At 35.9% G+C, this 18,260-nt stretch overlaps 1 protein-coding gene across 1 annotated transcript in view; it reads left to right on the top strand.

Annotated features, from left to right (window-relative positions):
* The window catches only part of RXFP1 (relaxin family peptide receptor 1), a 29,333-nt gene extending 11,701 nt beyond the window's left edge, over positions 1-17,632 (top strand). The window contains exons 2-17 of the mRNA XM_030947730.1: positions 559-663; positions 1,462-1,567; positions 2,827-2,898; positions 4,444-4,515; positions 5,555-5,626; positions 6,429-6,500; positions 7,248-7,322; positions 7,602-7,673; positions 8,569-8,640; positions 9,368-9,439; positions 9,844-9,915; positions 11,878-11,946; positions 12,168-12,397; positions 13,770-14,180; positions 14,695-14,913; positions 16,993-17,632. Of these exons, the coding sequence (XP_030803590.1) occupies positions 1,566-1,567; positions 2,827-2,898; positions 4,444-4,515; positions 5,555-5,626; positions 6,429-6,500; positions 7,248-7,322; positions 7,602-7,673; positions 8,569-8,640; positions 9,368-9,439; positions 9,844-9,915; positions 11,878-11,946; positions 12,168-12,397; positions 13,770-14,180; positions 14,695-14,913; positions 16,993-17,294 (1,884 nt within the window). The 5' untranslated portion in view covers positions 559-663; positions 1,462-1,565 and the 3' untranslated portion in view covers positions 17,295-17,632. The remainder of the gene's footprint in view (positions 1-558; positions 664-1,461; positions 1,568-2,826; positions 2,899-4,443; positions 4,516-5,554; positions 5,627-6,428; positions 6,501-7,247; positions 7,323-7,601; positions 7,674-8,568; positions 8,641-9,367; positions 9,440-9,843; positions 9,916-11,877; positions 11,947-12,167; positions 12,398-13,769; positions 14,181-14,694; positions 14,914-16,992) is intronic.
* The last annotated feature ends 628 nt before the right edge of the window (positions 17,633-18,260 follow it).

Below are 18,260 nucleotides of genomic sequence, written 5' to 3'. Positions count from 1 at the left end.
AGATGCATATTAAGCTTAACATGAACGTTCTGACTTGAATATGTCCCTTCTTCTCCTGAAAAGCAGTGTTCCTTTGGCCTTCATCTAGATTTTCAGGAAAGAAATTATAGGCTGTGATAGTGCAGAAACCCTTCTGTACAAACTAGTCAGAGCCATAGTAATCATTTCAACTTTCCTGGACAAAGTGGCAAACCTACATGTTTAAGGAAGTATGAAGATATTGTTCCCTCTCAGTTTTAGGCTCCTACATAAATAAACATTTCTGAAGTCACAACTATGTTTTTTCAGTGTGACTGTCACAGCAAATGCTGTTATTAAAGGTGTAATAAGCTGTTACTTCTATGCAGCTCATATTGTTTGTAGACATGTAAGATTAAGCAGCTGTATAAAGTTATCTAAGGGTGTGTGAAATGCTCTGGAATTAAGGCCTGTATTACCTAGACAAAAATTGATGCAACTACATTAAGTGAAGACATTTCTAGCTTCCATTTGTATTTTGATATCTTCTATTTGTGCTCTGTTTATGTTGTGTGTTTCTTTGTTTGTTTTTTTTATCAGAGGACAACAATGGATGGTCCCTGCAATTTGATAAACATTATACAAAGGACAAATACAATAAACTGAAATCTCTGTATGCATTTCAGACGAAGACACCTGAGTGCTGTAAGTAAATTACAGATGTTATTTTATTACTGATGATTCCTAGAAAGAAATACAGAGCTAATATATTCTTAGCAGGAAATTTAGTGCTGTTTCATTTATAGTAAAACAGCATAACATCTCAAATGAATGAATGCTAATTTGAAGCTAATTTCAGTTCCATTAAGGATGATTCATGTTCTGCAAGAAAAGTGTCAAACATATTTTAATTAGCATGTGCCAATTAGGAGGACAATATAAATGTTTATCTAAATATGCTGATACTGCTGGAGAGACCATAGAACTGGAATATATTTCAGAGTGAAATGAAGGCAGCATTGCTCCTAGTTCATTTCTTTGTACGTCAAATGAAATTTGCAAACCCCCTCCAGTTATGCAGGTCTTTGCACAGACTTTTTGATTCTGCTGTCTACTATGACGGGCAAAGACTTCCTGAACCATTTCTGGCCTATTTTCACCCATAGAAATTGTGTTCCTTCTAGTAATAAGATTGCTGAATAATCTAAAGAAGTGTTGAAAAAATCGTATTCCAGATTCCTGTATATCATGCCTAAGGTTCAAGAGCTTTTACAAGCTCTTTCACAGCAGTAATATAATTTTTGTGTCCCTTTATATTTATTGTTAGATTCCTCCAAGGTCTAAATCAATTTTGTGAAAAACGTGTGCCTTAATTGTGTTTAAAAGAGCCTGCTATGTCTGTTTTTGCGCCCGTTGTTCTCTTATCCCAAATTTCTTTTCTCCACATCCCATCACATCTCACATGCCACCTTTTGCCCTGACCATGTTCTTGTTCTCCTGCAGTGGCTGGTGATGTGCCAGCAGAGTGTACCTGCCAAGGCCTGGAGGTTTTCTGTGATGCTGCCAAACTACGTGCTGTCCCATCAGTCTCTTCAAACATAACCATCATGTAAGTAGGGAAGTCACCTGGTCTCTTGCTCCGTTCAGGTTTGACTGTCAATCCTACAAATTTTTCACAACTACAGCCTTATAATTATCATCAGCTGATGCTTGGGAAGCACTGTGTCTCTCTGTTGACAAGTACTTAAATATTTTAAGTACAGATTTTCCTTACATAAAAAGGGAGAAAAGAAACTAAGGAACCAAAAAACTCTGTGAACTGATCATTTCATGTTTGCAACAGTGACTTCAGCTACGAACAATTTCAGGATAAAGGAAAATCTACAAAAGAAATGCTTCCTTTTAAGGCAAAATGCTTAGAACCTGTTTCTTTTTCTATGATCATGCCAATATTCCTAGTCTGTGTTCCTGTCAATAAAGTCAATAACCTTGAACTTGGTGGAACTCCCTGCTGGAGCAAATCTATTTAGTTCTCATTTGATGTTTCTGAATATGCTGTTATTTAAAAGGATTTAATTGGTCTGACTCATCATGCAATATGTATGTGTAAGCCAAACTCTTTTTTAAGAGATCAGAATATGGTTGATGTGCTCTTGATTTGCACATTGCTGTTTGAGAAGCAGTTTTAGGTGTGGTGAGCAGGGAGCAGCATCCCATGTCCTTACCTGAGGAGCTCCCCCGCAGATCCAGGTCATGAATCTTTCCTTTTGGTACCAGCCTGTGTTCAAGTTCTCCTTGTTGGGCCCACGTTCAAACACGGCAACCATTCATAACAAAAACTGATGTGGAATGTCAAACATCTATTTAAACTGGCTTCTGGCTCAGGGTCGAGAAAGAGTTCAAAAATACTGGCCCGGTTCTAGCTGTAGAAACAGCAGTGAGTTCAGCTGGCTTTCAGGCTAAATTCTCTTCTAATCAAACCACATCCTAAAGGAATTTTATTCTTGACAGGACACTTGAGTGTCCCCAGTGGAGACAGGACACAAGGATGCATGAACTGGGAAATACACTCTGTATGCACTTGAGGTTTGAAATAAATCTGTAGTTTATATTCAAATCTTTCTCATTCTTAGGTTTAAATATTATTTTGCCAGTTTTTCCTGGGGACATGGATTTTTTATTATTATTGTAATGCATTTTTCTTACTGTTTTAAGTAGATACAAGCATACAGAAAAACAGAAGTAGCATGTTCAGATGGTTTCATGTTGCTTTTGTTGTTTGGTAGAGTGAGACTTGCCCTTATTAAATAACAAAAGTGCTGTAGGAACCTGGGACAGTAGTTTTACTGTATACATTCATTCCTACAGGTCTCTTCAGAGGAATCTGCTGAAGAAACTTTCTGCTGATGTTTTCAAGAAATACCAAGATCTTAAAAATCTGTAAGGAAGCAATATAACATAAAATACCTATCTAGTGTCTTAAACATTCATCCTTTCCTTCCTCCATACATACACACATGGAGCTTAACATTAAAGTACCAAAAGTCTGGTTTGTCTCACCCTTTGGTACCTCATGTGTACCCTGTTTGGCTCAAGCACCTTGATTTGACATCTGTCTTTTTGCAAGGCCATAATTTCTGCACATTCAATGGTTTATGTTTATAGACTGGTTTATACCAGAAAAATACTAAATTTTAATTTTGTCCGAAGGATGCTACATTTATAATAAATATGCCAAATCGAATTAAAATGAGTTGATTTATTCTGGCAAAAAAGTTTGGAAACTCAAACTTCCCATTATCATGGAAAGCTCATTCCTTGATTTGATAATGATTTGGTATTGATTTGATAATGTCCAAAAAGTCAAATTATTATGGCAATATAATATTGTGTTATGTTTTCCAGTGTGTAACATACATAGAGTTCAAAAATCATAGCCTTAAACAAGTTTTCTTTATATAGAAGTAGTGAAATAAAAATTAAATGCAGAAGTCTGGAGCAGGGCTTCTGTGTAACCTATTCAAAGTGTTCTTTCATGGGAACTGTGCTACACTGCAGCACCATCTTGTGTTCTGAAAGTTAAGTCCCATTATGTCCCTTAAATTCCTGAAAGGTAAGTTTTAACTAGAATAAATAAATCCATACCTATCTATATATGTAGAAAACATTTGTTTTTTGTTTCTAATATCAACTTCACACCCTTCTGATAGATAATTTTGCATTTTCCAAAAGGTCTTGAGCAGTGTTTGGCAGAAACCCATTTTGTAAAAGCCAATGTCAGATTTCTTACTGCTTTCCAGCAGGAATGCATCTAGATGCTTCATTAGGTGGAATTTGATTTAAAGGACTTATTTTTAAATATTATTTGGAGACTAATATTATAATTCATTAAAATTATTTTAAAATACTTGGCATTTGCAGTTCATACTTTTCAACTCATTACTTCATCAAAGTTGATAAATCTGGAATTTTAAAAAGATAGTATCTTCAGTTTACAGGAGATCAGTATGTTTTGCTATGTATTTTTAAATATATTATCTTACTAATGCAATATTTTGAGAATTCTCTAGTACAACCAAAAAATTCAAAAATTATTTTAATTTTTCATTTACTATGCAAAATTTTGGTTGTAGCAGAGATCTTGATAAACACAGAGATCACACAGGTGGGCCCTGCAAATTTAGGACCTAATCAAGGAGATTGCAAACCACCACTCCACTGTTCTTCTTTGGCAAAGCAAGCATCCATTGGAATGATTTTTATGATCTTGCTCTTTGTGTGAATTTCTTTAAAAACAACCTCACAATCTTTCCAGGTATAGCTGTGAAATGGTTATTGTCAAATTCAAGGTGTAACAAATATAACAGCTTCTTTTAAAGTATCAAATGTTCATTCAGTTTAGCTGATAGATTTTAATTGGTTATTATGTTTGTTTTAACTTTGCCTGTTTAGAGAATAAATTTTTTTGGGTTTGTATCCTCTTAGGTATCTTCAGAATAATAAAATCAGAGCCATATCTGAACGTGCTTTCAAAGGTTTATACAACTTGACAAAACTGTAAGTATTGCTTCTAGAATAATGAAGTAAAAAGTGGCAGGCAGAGTTCTGAGAGTCTCTCTCTGCCTGGTTCCATATTAGGATCTTGCAAAGTGCTCCAAAATGTTAATCCAATGATTGAATTGGGAAAGCAAAGACAGGTTAAGAGGTCTCTGTGCAAGTTTATCTGGCAGGACTGTATTTTGAAAAGACAAGCTGGCTCCATACTTCAATCCTATTCCCCAAATCCTCAGGATGGAAAAAGGAGACAGTATGGTAGTTACCCTGCAGAAAGCCAAAGAGAATGAAGAAAGAGTAAAATGAAAGCGAGAGCTTGTGATGGATGAAAATTCTTTAACACGGTGTTTTGGTTTGCAAATGCAATTCAAAGTAACCAGGATAGGTGATGAAAGAAACACTTTTTTAAATTTATTTTGCAGTAACTTATTGAAAGGTGTTTCTAACTTTTAAGGGAAATGCTCAGTGAAAGATACAACACATAAATTGCGCTGTTTGGTTCACAGCAATGTTTTCAGAGGGAAAGTTTTACAAAGCTGTACCTCTTATTCTTTCCATCACACAAGTGTGGCTGATTATCTGTTATTACAGCTGCTGTTATTATCTTCCCAGACCATTTTTACTACCCCTCCCCATTCATTTTCGGCTTTTCTTTTTTCCATTATTCTGATATCTACATTTATGACTAATATCCTTAGCAAAGACTGAATGGGATCCTGGAAACTTTCATGGAACAAATAACTCCACAGAAGGAAACTGGAAAGGGTCTAAAATATGACACAGTGAAAATATTTAGCTGGCTGTGCTTTCTTATAGATAAGACAAAGTGCTGCACATCATTGCTCTTAAAATCCTCACTAGAGAGAGTCCTGCCTTGCTCTCGAACAATGGCATGAAAATTACCAAACTAAAAAAAATACATATTAACAAAATAGGAGTATTCTGGTAAATTATCAAGGAAAAATAATCTTAAAACTAATTTTCCTGCGTTTGCTGCTAAATAATCAATCCATTCATTCATGTTTGGTTGCTCTTGTTTTAGATACCTAAGCAACAACAAGATAACGAATTTGGAGCCTTTTGTCTTTGCAGACCTTCACAGACTTGAATGGCTGTATGTTGTTTTTCTATTTATATATTTATTTACTCAATAAATAATTAATTTTTATATATAAATAAATATTTTGATTGCTTTCATTTTTGTGCATAGCATTACTTTGGACTAGCTAATAACTAAGGAACTCCTGTTACATTGTGCAAGGTAAAAATGCAATTGGCTTTGGTGAGAGCAGAAAATAGCTCTTGAGCCTTAATGGCTTCAATGATTGATAACTTTTAACAATGGCAAAAAGTTTTTATTAGTAATTGCTCGTTACAAAAGAATATATTAAGTAACCTAGGTACTATAAAACAGTAGACAAATATTTTTTGGGCAGGTCTTTTCCTGTAAATAGTGCTTAAAATGTGCTGACAAAATTACTGTCATAACCTGAAATATTGGCTCATTACTGCTTTTCAGAGAGATTTTGAATAAGTTATTAAAAATAAGCAAATACTGTCTTACATTCTCCTGCCTGTTTGGGATTGTTGGATTGCTACAGAATATTGTTAAGTTGGGCTACTTTGTTTTTACAGAGAATCCTTTCAAAGTGTCTTGATCAAAGGGTTTAAAAGCCTCAAAGGAAAACACTTTTTTCTAAGTTGAAAGAAATTATTTTCTCTGAGTTACTTTTTTTTATTAATTTTTTCTGAAACGAAATTAATATCTTCAACCATCAAGGAATAGTGTGTTAATTTTTATAAGTAGTTTGACTGGACTCTTGAAGAAATTCACTACAAAGCTTGTTAACTTTTATTATCTCTTCAAGTTAAGACTGCAGTCAATTATCAATCTGATATTTTGCTGTAATTTATAGGATAATTGAAAACAACAGGATAAATCGGATCTATCCACTAACATTCTATGGACTCAAATCCCTTATTCTTCTGTAAGTATGAAACAAGATAAAAAAGGTACTGTTTAAAAAAAACTGAATAGGAAGGGCATATGCATGTAAAAACCTTTTTACACCAACTGTGCTTGCTCACCCCAGAGTGCCGGCAGTATACCTGCAGCTTTCACTTACTCCAGGCAAAATGTGCTAGAGTGGGAGGATTTTGGCAGCAGTGGACCTGGAATGTCTGGAAAAGTATAGGGAGAAGGGTGGGGAAAGTGATAAAAGGTGTCACTGAGAGGGCAGGGTCGAGGCAGCTGCAGCACTGGGTTCCAGGTGTCCTCCAGAGCCATGGTGGGACAGGAGGAGTCCCATGGTCCCTGCCCCTGGTGGCAGCCCGACCCCCTCTCCAAGACCCTGTGTGTGATCTGCCACTGCCCCCTCCAGCCCAAACGATGAGGGACCCTCTTCCCCTGCATGCCAGAGGGAAACCTCCCCCCACATCCCACTTCCTCTATGATCCATAGAGGTTACATGTTCTGACTGAATTTGTACGGGATTTCTACATTTCATTTCAATAGCAGTGAAGTGAACATCTTTCCTTTATCTGGACATTAGCAAGCTAAGGATAAAATATTGCTGCACGGAATGCCACAGAGAAAATATGTGAACACTGAAGGAATTTCAAAACTATTCAAAATTGGAATTTTTTTCAGAAATACATAAGAGACATGAATTTTTCCTATGATGTAACTGTGCAAATATGACCAGCTGTACTATTCCTCTTTTTTTTTTTCTTAGTGAGATGATGAATAATTCTCTTGCTCGTTTGCCTGACAAACCTCTGTGCCAATATATGCCAAGATTAAACTGGCTGTAAGTCTATCTTATTTCACTGGAAAAATATTATTTTGTTGTCTTTGTATGGCACTTCCACACTTTTTCTTATGGGGTGCTGGATCTTGCGGAGTAGTGCCTGCTGGGTCACTGCAGGGCTGATGGCCTGAAGTCATCAGTTAAGTGTGCAGAAGTATTCCATGTCTGCCTCCCACTCTCTTCTGTGTAGTCAAATTCTGGTAGTAGTTTTCTTCAATTAGTGTAGAATAAGTGCCTGAGTTTATTTCCAATGACTGATGGGGTTCTTTTATATCCCAGAGACCTTGAAGGCAACCATATCCATCACGTGAAAAATGCCACTTTCATGTCCTGCAGCACTCTAACTGTACTGTAAGTAATTGGATATGCTGGCTAGCCAGAGTGAGATGTGCTTATGCTGAACAGTCAAGTGATTCATTACAGCTAATATAAAAGTTTCCTGAGTATGATGGTTATTCATCTCTTGAGGATATTCAATTAAAATGTTTGGTTTGAAGTGAGCACCACACAGAATATCCACTGTTTATATTTTACAGCAAAGTTCAGCATTGAAATATATAACAAGATTTCACTGAAGAGACTTTGGGTGATACTAAGATTCAGAAATTTTCATTATAACCTTTGTATTGGAGTCAAAGATCTCATAATGAGAACCAGCAAATATAAAAAATACATAGCTAGTTGCTTATTTTGATTGGCTGGTGGGTTGACTGGCTCATCAATTTTAGAATTTTCTCCAAGGTTTCTTCAGTGATGGTGTAACCATCTTCAGAAAATCCCTTCTACTTTTTGGTAGATCAGTAGGCTCCATGGTGAGTGTCACTTTCAATTTTTAGCTCTTTTCCAGTACCCGTGCTCTGGGCTTTCTAAGCTCAGTGGCTGATGAAATAAGGGTGAATGAAAAATTGCACAACCATGTACCTGTGTCTAAGACATGATTAGGTCGCAAGTCTTTCAGGCCACTTAATCTTCTTCGTGCCTTCAGTCAATTTGCACCAGTCTTCCATGGGTCTACATGTGCACATGTATACACATATATATGTAGAAGTACATGCATGTATAGGCAAAAAATGTTATTTACCAAATGATAAAATGGCAAAATTCTAGATGCAATTAGCTTATTAACTGAATTGAGCAAACATTTGAAGATGCAGAGAACAGAGAACTTTTAAAGTTTATAAAATCTTATATTCAAAATTAAATAGACACAAAGAGGAAGAAACATAAGTTTGTTTTATTCTTTCAGGGTGATGAGACGAAATAAAATCAGTTCCCTAAATGAAAACAGCTTTTCTTCTCTCCAGATGTTAGATGAATTGTGAGTAGATTTCTTCTCTTATTTATAAAAACACACAGTTTTGTGATTTATAATAGAAATATCATTCATCATCAATTCTATTTCATGTAACATACTCTGGAGATGGCATCCTTACTTAGGGTATTTTTTAAAGATATATTTAACAGGAAAGAAATAATCAATAAAATACATCATCTGTATCAATCATATGGGGCTTTTCTCACATTATGTTCCCTGAATATAATAATATTAATTATCCTTGTATCATTACAATCTAGGTGCATGTGTGCCTTCAGTGCCTTTTAGGCCAGTTTGACAGTTTTGGTGGACTGAGACCTTTATTCCTCTGTTATTAGGATTTCTGCACAGTGAAAGTAAGATGAAAGGTAGAAATAAATGCAGTTTAGCCCATGTGGAAACATTCCCATCATGCAGCAATATGTTTAATTAATTTGTTAGCTTCTACAAGTCAAATTAATGGTATTTTACTTTCTTTTTGATGGAAATAAAATAACAATAAATGATGTATCTAACAGTATATCTGAACTAATGAGACAAAGCAAGATCTGATAGATCTAGCTTCCCACCTTCTTTTAACAGCATTCTTTTATAGTCCAGATTTCGGATAACCTATAGAATAAATAATATCCTATTTGACAAATAAAATTGTGTATATTGAAACTGCAAAACTATTCAGTAAAATTACTGTGTGTAGTAAGAACTTACTGTAACCTGTGTGTTTCTGCAGAGATTTGGCTAGCAACAAGATCGAATCACTTCCTCCATATATATTTAAGGAACTAAAGGAGCTTTCACAACTGTAAGGATTCTTGTTTCTTGTTATACATAACTGTATTATCCTCATTAGATATGATGTTTTCAGTCATATGCGTCAGAAAAGAGAAGAGCACATTTGTTTGTATGCATTATTTAAGCTCTGTCTAAAAAACACACCAAAAGCAATTTTATATAGCTTTTTGTCCAGAATAATTTTGTCAAAGATGTGCATTTTCATGTTCCAAAAGACAGCGTGTTCAAATTCTACCTTTTTCTAGGTCTTGTTAGTCCATACAAGATGAGCTATGCTAGCTACATCGTGAGAAATTAATAATTTCATGGAAACACTTAACATGATATCAGAATTTAACTTTAAAAGTAGATTGACTTTATTTTTAGAACAAGCTGTAAGGAATGTGGCTAAAGTTATTTTTGTTGTGTTTACAGGAACCTTTCTTACAATCCCATCAAGAAAATACAAATAGACCAGTTTGATTTTCTAATTAAACTCAAATCCCTGTAAGTATCAAGTTTTTATATTTTAGCTATATTTGCTTTGTGATTTTTCACATCTCCCTCAGTAGGACATGATCCAGAATACGTTTTGTAAGAAAGTGCCCCTGAAGAGTTTAGGGGGAGTTTTGCACGTGCACTAATACAGTAGCTCTAAATTGAATTCTGCCAGCAGAACTCCTCCTAAAAATGTGAGATAGTGCAGCAACAATCTTGCAAATCTGAAATGGTCCTGCAGTAGATTTAAGTGCCTCTTCACTGGTCACTTCAGCTCTGAAGTATTGGTTTTTGTCAGGCATCCCTTCAAAATCATAGAAAAGTTTGTTTTGGAAGTGACCATTAAATGTCCTCTAGTTCAACTCCCCTGCAACGAGCAGGGACATCTTCAACTAGGTCAGGTTGCTCAGAGCTCTGTCCAGCCTGACCAGGAATATTCCCAGGCATGGGGTTCTACCACCTTTCTAGACCACCTACTCCAGTGTTTCACCACCTATTCATAAATAATTTTTTCCTAATATCTAGTCTAAATCTACCATTTTTTATTTAAAACCATTACTCCTTGTCCTATTGTAACAGGCCCTACTAACAATGGTTGTGGAGATTAAAAACCAGATGTTTTCTTGGACAGCAGTGCAGTAGGAGTTTATGGTTTGACCTGATATGATTATGTGTGAGCTGTAGCCAGCAGTAGACATACCTTTGATGATCAGACCAGCTTCCTCACAGTGACTGGAATTCCTGGCCAAATTCAACCAAATTTGACAAAAGGCTAATGAACTGAAAATACTAAATCTATATAAGTGTTATGAAAATAAGCAGCTGAGCACAGAAAATAATAACCAATTACCTCCCTTACAGTTAAGCTACAGCATGATTTTATCATTTTATCTATTATTTAACACCAAAGAACTCATACAACTCAGTGATCATGGCCTTCCACCTGTTTTAGTTAAAAAACTGTTAAATCTTGAGATAGATCAACAGACAACAGTGTTTTGGCTGTTTGTAGAACACCAGTTCCCTTTTCATCTGTTTGAAATAGTAGAAATAGTTGGGGAAAGCCATCCCTAGGATTCATTGCAGCACTTAAATGAAAGTGGCACAATTCCATGTTGGGGCTTTCTCACATCTCCCAGCAAAACTGCCCACCAATGCACATCAACTAACCAGTTCTCCATTTTTGCCTAGATGAATTCAGAACTCACAGGAATCTTACATTCAAATCTTTGAACAATAAATCCAATTAAGGCTCCCCACAAGGAGAACCAAAGACCCCTGACCAGGTGCACATCTAACCAGAGAATAGGACGAACTGGAAGAATACAGAACCTGAAGTTCTAAAAGAACATCTTACAGAGTTAAATTTTATTGATCTGGCACTGCAGGGGAAAAAATATTACTGCTTTCATATATATATGTATAAAATTTAAAATAAGGAATCCCACCTATGTGTCACAAAAAAGCCAGCATTTTTTCTTACATGCTGTATTCTGTGTCCGAGCTTCCTGCTGGTTTTGACATAATGAAGAGACTGAGTTCTTGGATTGGTTTGTTTGTCTAGTAAAGCACTCCCTGGGACAAAAGAGAGAAGAGATGTGTAAAAATATTACTAGAACAAGTTTTTATTTCGCCAGAGATGATGAAAGAACATCAGTAGACTAGTACCTTGAAAGGGTGACATATTAATCAGACATTCATCAATTCTCATGACTGAGAGCAATACTAAGAGTTTTCTTCATGAATCTGGAAGAACAGTGAGTTTATTAAAATTATTTGCAATTCCTTTTTGTTCCACTCCAGATTTTACAAAGACTTTTTTGTCAGGTTTCAAAGGGTTGACAGATTAGATGCAGTAAAGCTCTTCTTTAGTTTCCTATTATCATAAAATCACAACACAATGCTCGTAAAATTTGGGGTTTTGCCACTGAGTTTCTATGGCCTTTTACTGAGAATGTATTTTTACAGCAGCTTGGAGGGCATTGAAATTGCAAACATCCAGAGGAGAATGTTCAGTCCCTTGAGAAACCTTTCCCACATGTAAGTAGATTATTTTAGAAAGTTTGTTTTCTTTGGCCTGAATTTTACAATTACGGGATACTGGATAATTGAAAACAAAGGTGTCGTTAGCAGTTGTCAAATTTTGACCATTTTTTATTTACTTTTCTTCTTTCAGAATATGTTTTCTGAGTAGTTACTAGATAATTTTGATGTTCTGACAACCAATCCAGAATGATCTCTATTCTGTTTCTCACAACCAGATATTTTAAGAAATTCCAGTACTGTGGGTATGCTCCTCACGTGCTCAGCTGCAAACCCAACACTGATGGGATTTCCTCCCTCGAGAACCTTTTAGCTAGCATCATACAGAGAGTGTTTGTCTGGGTTGTATCTGCCATTACCTGCTTTGGGAACATTTTTGTTATCTGCATGAGGCCTTACATCAGATCAGAGAACAAGCTACATGCCATCTCCATCATGTCTCTCTGCTGTGAGTACTCCATATCTACAATATTGTTTTAGTCTGCTTGTAGCGTATATGATATTTATTATTATAGTATAGTGATGTATTTCCAGCATTGGATTAACTCTGCTTTTGTGACACTGCAAATGAAAACACAAAATGTTTTTGGATTATATACCAAGAGGTCTCATTAAATGCTGCCTTTGGCAGCTAGGACATTCCAAAGGTTTCATGTTTGATTTTCATGCCTCGGGAATTCTGTAAAATTCCCATTTTCTTCAGCAAGAAAAACTATTCTAAAAATAGAAAAACTATTCCAATATTTTGAATGCTCAAAAACTAGATTTTACTTTGCATTTCTCAGTAAGTAGCGATTTCTGCATGTAATTATTGTGTGCAAATATTCTATTCTTTGCACAAACAAAAGGGTTTTTATTCAAATATAGAAAATTAATTTGTCCTAGCTCCCCAATATTATGAATTGGGGTGATTTTTTTTTATTTTAGTCCTGAAAGCACGACAAGTTTATGGATGAACTACTTGGCAATACAATCACTACAACCCTGAGTCTCTCAATACGGGAGAGTCTATAAGGATTGCACAAATGCAATTAGATGCATTTTGAGAGGTAGTTGTCAACATTGTCTAGAATTATTGCAACATTTCTAAATATAGTCTGTCAGTGATTTTGAAAATTTGTTTTTCCCATAAGACAATCTGAATACTATGCAAAATTTTTAGCAAAATACCCATGAAGCCTTCAGTTCTGTGTTGGCATGTCATCTCCCCTTACTAGTCTTAGAAGACTATGCACATGAGCTTTGAACTAGCAAAACATGGAAAAAATAAACTTTGAATCCAGCAGAGATGGCCTACTCAAAGAAAATTATCTTAAGCCAAATGTTAATATAGAAATAAGTAAATAAATAAGACCTAATAAAAAAAGGTTGCAAGAATATTTCTATAAATAAAGCTGTATATTTCCTGTCTGCAAAACAATTTTACCAGAGCTTTAAAAAATGGAAACAAATATGAAACATGAACTGTCAGACCAAATGAAAAGGAAAACAAAAAAGGAAAAAGTAATATAATTACTTAATAACTAAGTAATTACTATAATTAAGTAATTATAATTACTTAATTGTAATTCATTATGTAATTGAAATTCATAGTACTATTCCAGATGTAATATTGATTTGATATTTATGTAATATTGATTTTATATCTGATATCTATTTTATATCTATATCTATGTAGTAGTTTACTTGTAAGTAGATACTTATATATTTATTTATGTGTGTGTGTCTGTGTCTGTGTGTGTCTGTTTTCCAAGATACATGTACAGAGAGAATGGGAAATTCAGATGTGTAAATAATGATGTTAAGCACTGTGCCCACAGGTGCTGACTGTCTGATGGGGATATATTTATTTGTGATTGGAGCTTTTGATCTTAAATATCGCGGAGAATACAACAAGCACGCTCAGTTGTGGATGGACAGTATCCACTGTCAATTGGTTGGATCGCTGGCTATTCTGTCTACAGAGGTGTCAGTCTTACTGTTGACTTACCTGACTTTGGAAAAATACATCTGCATAGTTTATCCTTTTAGGTGTTTGAAGCCCAGAAAATGCAGGACCATTTCCATTTTGGTTCTTATCTGGATAATCGGGTTTGCTGTTGCATTTATCCCACTGAGCAATAAGGAATTTTTCAGGAACTACTATGGCACCAATGGCGTCTGTTTTCCTCTTCACTCAGAACAATCAGAAAGTTCAGGAAGTCAGATTTATTCTGTTGTGATTTTCTTAGGTAAGTTGTTTTTCTTTATGTGTTACTAGAGCTGCAAAGGAATCAAGTTTTCAAACAATTAAGATAGCTGTGATGTTCACACCTCCTTGGATTTAGATGCTTCAGCAAGCATTTAAAGACTATTTCAAATATAAATACTTTACTGTGTTAGATGTGTGCCTACTTATCATAAAATGCATGAAGCGATGAGAAAGTAGAAAGAAATTATTGGCCATTATGTTCTTGAATTAATAGACTATGTTAGGGAAGTAGAGCAATGGTAAGGTCAGAGAAGAACAATTTAGTTCTAATCAGATGGCAGTCTTTTGCCAGTTATCAGTGAATAAAATGAATACCTGAGCAGAGACAAAAATTCAGTCTTCAGGCTGAGGACAGACTCAGATTTTCTGGCCACTTAATTCCATGGGACTAGCAATTTAGATGAAATATTCTTCTTTATTACCCAGATTGCAAATAGGTGATGTAGAATTGCCATTATTCTTTTAAGGTATAATTAATTTTAACTTTTAAACAGGTGTAAACTTGGCAGCTTTTATCATCATTGTGTTTTCCTATGGGAGTATGTTCTACAGTGTTCACCAGACAGCTATTATGGCTACTGAGATTCGGAATCATATTAAAAAAGAGATGATCCTTGCTAAACGTTTTTTCTTCATTGTATTTACTGATGCACTATGTTGGATACCTATTTTTGTTCTGAAACTCCTTTCTTTACTTCGAGTAGAAATACCAGGTATGTCCTTTCTTTTATGAGACTGTTTCAACAGTGCCTGCATGAAATGTTCCTTCGACTTCAGAAGAAAAATAATTTAATGAAATGAACTATATTGCTGAAATTAACTTCATGTTCTATATCTATATATATATATGTACACACAATATAATGAACTGTATAGTTTTGCTATTTAAGGAAACTCTATTACTATAATAATGGAAGATTAGTCACCTTTGAATTAAAAACTCCAAAAATTCAAATCATTCAAGTCTATCTGCATATAATATCTATAAAGTGTACAAAATATATTTGAAAATTTTGAAAATCAAGGCTGAGTTCCATTGGCTTTTCTCATCTTAGGACTTTTGCTGATTCTGTTGCCTAAATGTCTCAGGACAATACAGTGTTTTCTATCTTGATTTAATAACGTAACTTATTCTGAGAAAATTATTTTATTTTACAAGCTAGTACTTATAGCTCAAATCATTAAGTCACATAAAGATCTGCCTATATTCTTCATGCTGTGAATATATTCCCATGTAAAAATAGTGTAACCTAAAAGAACAAAATTGCACCTTAATATTTTCCTTCTCTTTGCAATAGCAGTAGATGCCAGAAAAAAGCCTCATCGTGTGGGGCGTGTTAACCCTGTTAGAAAGGACATGTGGGCATGAACAGAACAATCAGCAACAGTGGACTTAGACTCAGTATACAGATGTATGTCACAATATTGCATTGGCAAGAAAATGGTTTAGGTCAGATGATTTTGCCTTATGTGCTGACCAGGAGGGTTGGGAGTTGAAATTTTCAAAGTTTGGACTTGCATCTCAAATGTCTGGAAGTAACGCTGATTATGTTAAATATTCAGTTATTTCAAATATTTTTAAATTGTTCTTCAAGAAACTATCAAACCACCTATGATATTTGAGAGAAAATATCTTGAAAAGTAGAAGCAGGTGTATTATAAGTCAAGAAACCTTGAAGAAATCTTACTGAATCACAGGGTGATCTTGCGTTCTGCAAATTAGTGCCTTGTGACAGATGAACCAGATTAAACAGTAATTACTCAATTAATGAAATTAAAGACATGACAACCAGCTGTCCGAATTGACACAAATTGCAAACCTCCTTTGATAGCATTTGCTTTGTGTTGGTGATACATTGTGACAGTTTTAGAACAAGGCACCTGCTTGTTTCCAAAACTGTAGCCAATGTGATGGGTGTCAACAGGAATGTCTCGACATTGCAACAAAGTTGTAAAAGTAGAGAGGAGTGTGGAGGGGTGTCCTGGAAGGACAAAGTCAATTAAGGTTTTTATGCCTCTTGGAACAGTCCTGTAACAATTTTATAAGCCAAACAACACAACGGAGGGTGCCCACTGACATCTTTCAGCGCTTTAATCCTGTCCCTTCTCCACCTGCCCCACAGGTAACTTATCTCCCAAACAGTAAAGGATGAGAAAGGGATGTTGTAAAGATGCACAGACTGACATAGGCAGACAGTGAACACAGAAAGTCTTACCAACAGGAAAATAAGGCAATTTGGAGGATGCATACAATGCTCTTTTTCAGGGAGAGGAATGGAGAAGTCCTGGTGCAGAAGAGAAAACCAGGCTCAGAGGGGATACAGGGAATGGAGGATAGTTTTGCAGGACAGACCATCAGGGGCATGATTAGCGCTGCATGTCATCAGTCCTGGGAAGAGGATGGGGAACAGAGATCACAGGAAGAGATAAGGAGCAAGCAGAGACAAAAGGTTTTGGGGCAAGAAAAAGGGGTCAGCCAGCACAAGAGGTCTGTCAGGGCAAATAGGGAGGTGTGGCATAGAAAAGAGGGATAAATGGAACTACTGGGAGAATAATAAATGTCAGCTTTTGCAGGGAGTACTGAAAACAGAGGGAGATAAGAAGCAGTGAAAGTGTAACAGAAAGAAGAAAAAGAAAAGCACCTGTTGTGCCAGGAGCTGAGCCTAAGAGCACATGATCTCCTCCTCTCACCAGCAAGCTGTGCTGCATTGGCGTCAAGTGCTTATGCTAACTAAGAACAATGCAAACACTGGGATGCATATTACAGCTGCCTCTCTTTTTCCCTCCCTAAGGTACCATAACTTCTTGGGTGGTGATTTTTATACTGCCAATAAATAGTGCTCTGAATCCTCTTCTCTACACTTTGACTACACGACCTTTCAAAGAAATGATTCACCAGGTTTGGTACAACTACAGACAGAGAAGATCCAAAAGAGGTAAAGGCAGCCAGAAACCGTACGGTCCATCATTCATTTGGGTAGAGATGTGGCCAATGCATGAAATCACGCCAAAGGTTACGAAGCCTGTGCTTTGTACTGACTCTTCTGATGCTTCAGTGACTACACAGTCAACAAGACTAAATTCCTACACGTAATGACGGTTTGAGTCCTCACGATGACATCGGCACTGTTAGTGTCACATCCGTGGGCTTGCTGCTTTACAGCCACAGGAAAATGAGGGAGGTGTGACATCAGGGCTCACCTGAACCACTGCAGGAAGAAGAGGGAGCCGTGTGTCTGTTTGCAGGTAGAACTGGCATTTTACCATCTCACAGCAGCACCTGACGTTTTGACAATCCATCCTAGATCAGAATGGGAAATCAGATGTTTGGGGATTTTTTCTTCCAGAAGTCAAGAGTGTGGAAAAAACATGAATTGTCATTTGAAACATCTCACCCTGAAAGCAGATTGTTTGAAAATCATCTATTTATGGGGAAGTGTGTGTGTGTGTGTGTCTGTATTTTCTTTTTTCTTTTTTTCTTCTTGTAAGTTCCCATTTCAACAGGTGATTTTTTTAAGAGTTAAAGGTTTCCTCATTAAGAAATGTATTTTCTTCTCAAAGTTTCTAACTGGCTCTATTTAGGCTGCATCGTCTCTAAAAAGCTTTAAGGAGCAATAGCTGTAAGAAAAACATTCAAATTTCATAATTAGGTCAGTTAACTATATTTGTCAAAGCCAAACAAGTGAAAATTATATTCCTTTTATAAATTTACAGATTATTTCACTCATGTAAAGGCAATAGTGAAGTGGTAATGACAGTTCTAATGCAGTTGCCAGGTTGGACAAGGCCTTGATCAGCCTGGTCTACTGGGAGGTGTCCCTGCCCATGGCAGGGAGAGGCTGGGACTAGATGGTATTTAAGATTCTAATTCAGGTAGAACCAGAACTGTGGTGAAGAAAAAAAATAAAAATAAGGGGTTTGGTTTGTTTCGTTGGGGTTTTTTTTTTCCCAAGTGAGTGTTCCCCAGCTTTAACAGGTGGCAGCTTCTCCCTTCTTACTCTGGAAAGACTGGACTGAGTATCCCAGCACCTTGCTACTGCTCTTTCCCTCACTTTTCTTA

Source organism: Camarhynchus parvulus, chromosome 4 (assembly GCF_901933205.1).
Source record: "Camarhynchus parvulus chromosome 4, STF_HiC, whole genome shotgun sequence".
NCBI classification, from domain to species: Eukaryota; Metazoa; Chordata; class Aves; order Passeriformes; family Thraupidae; genus Camarhynchus; species Camarhynchus parvulus.
The sequence above is the reverse complement of the archived record's forward strand: the minus strand, read 5'-3'. Positions and strand labels throughout refer to the sequence as shown.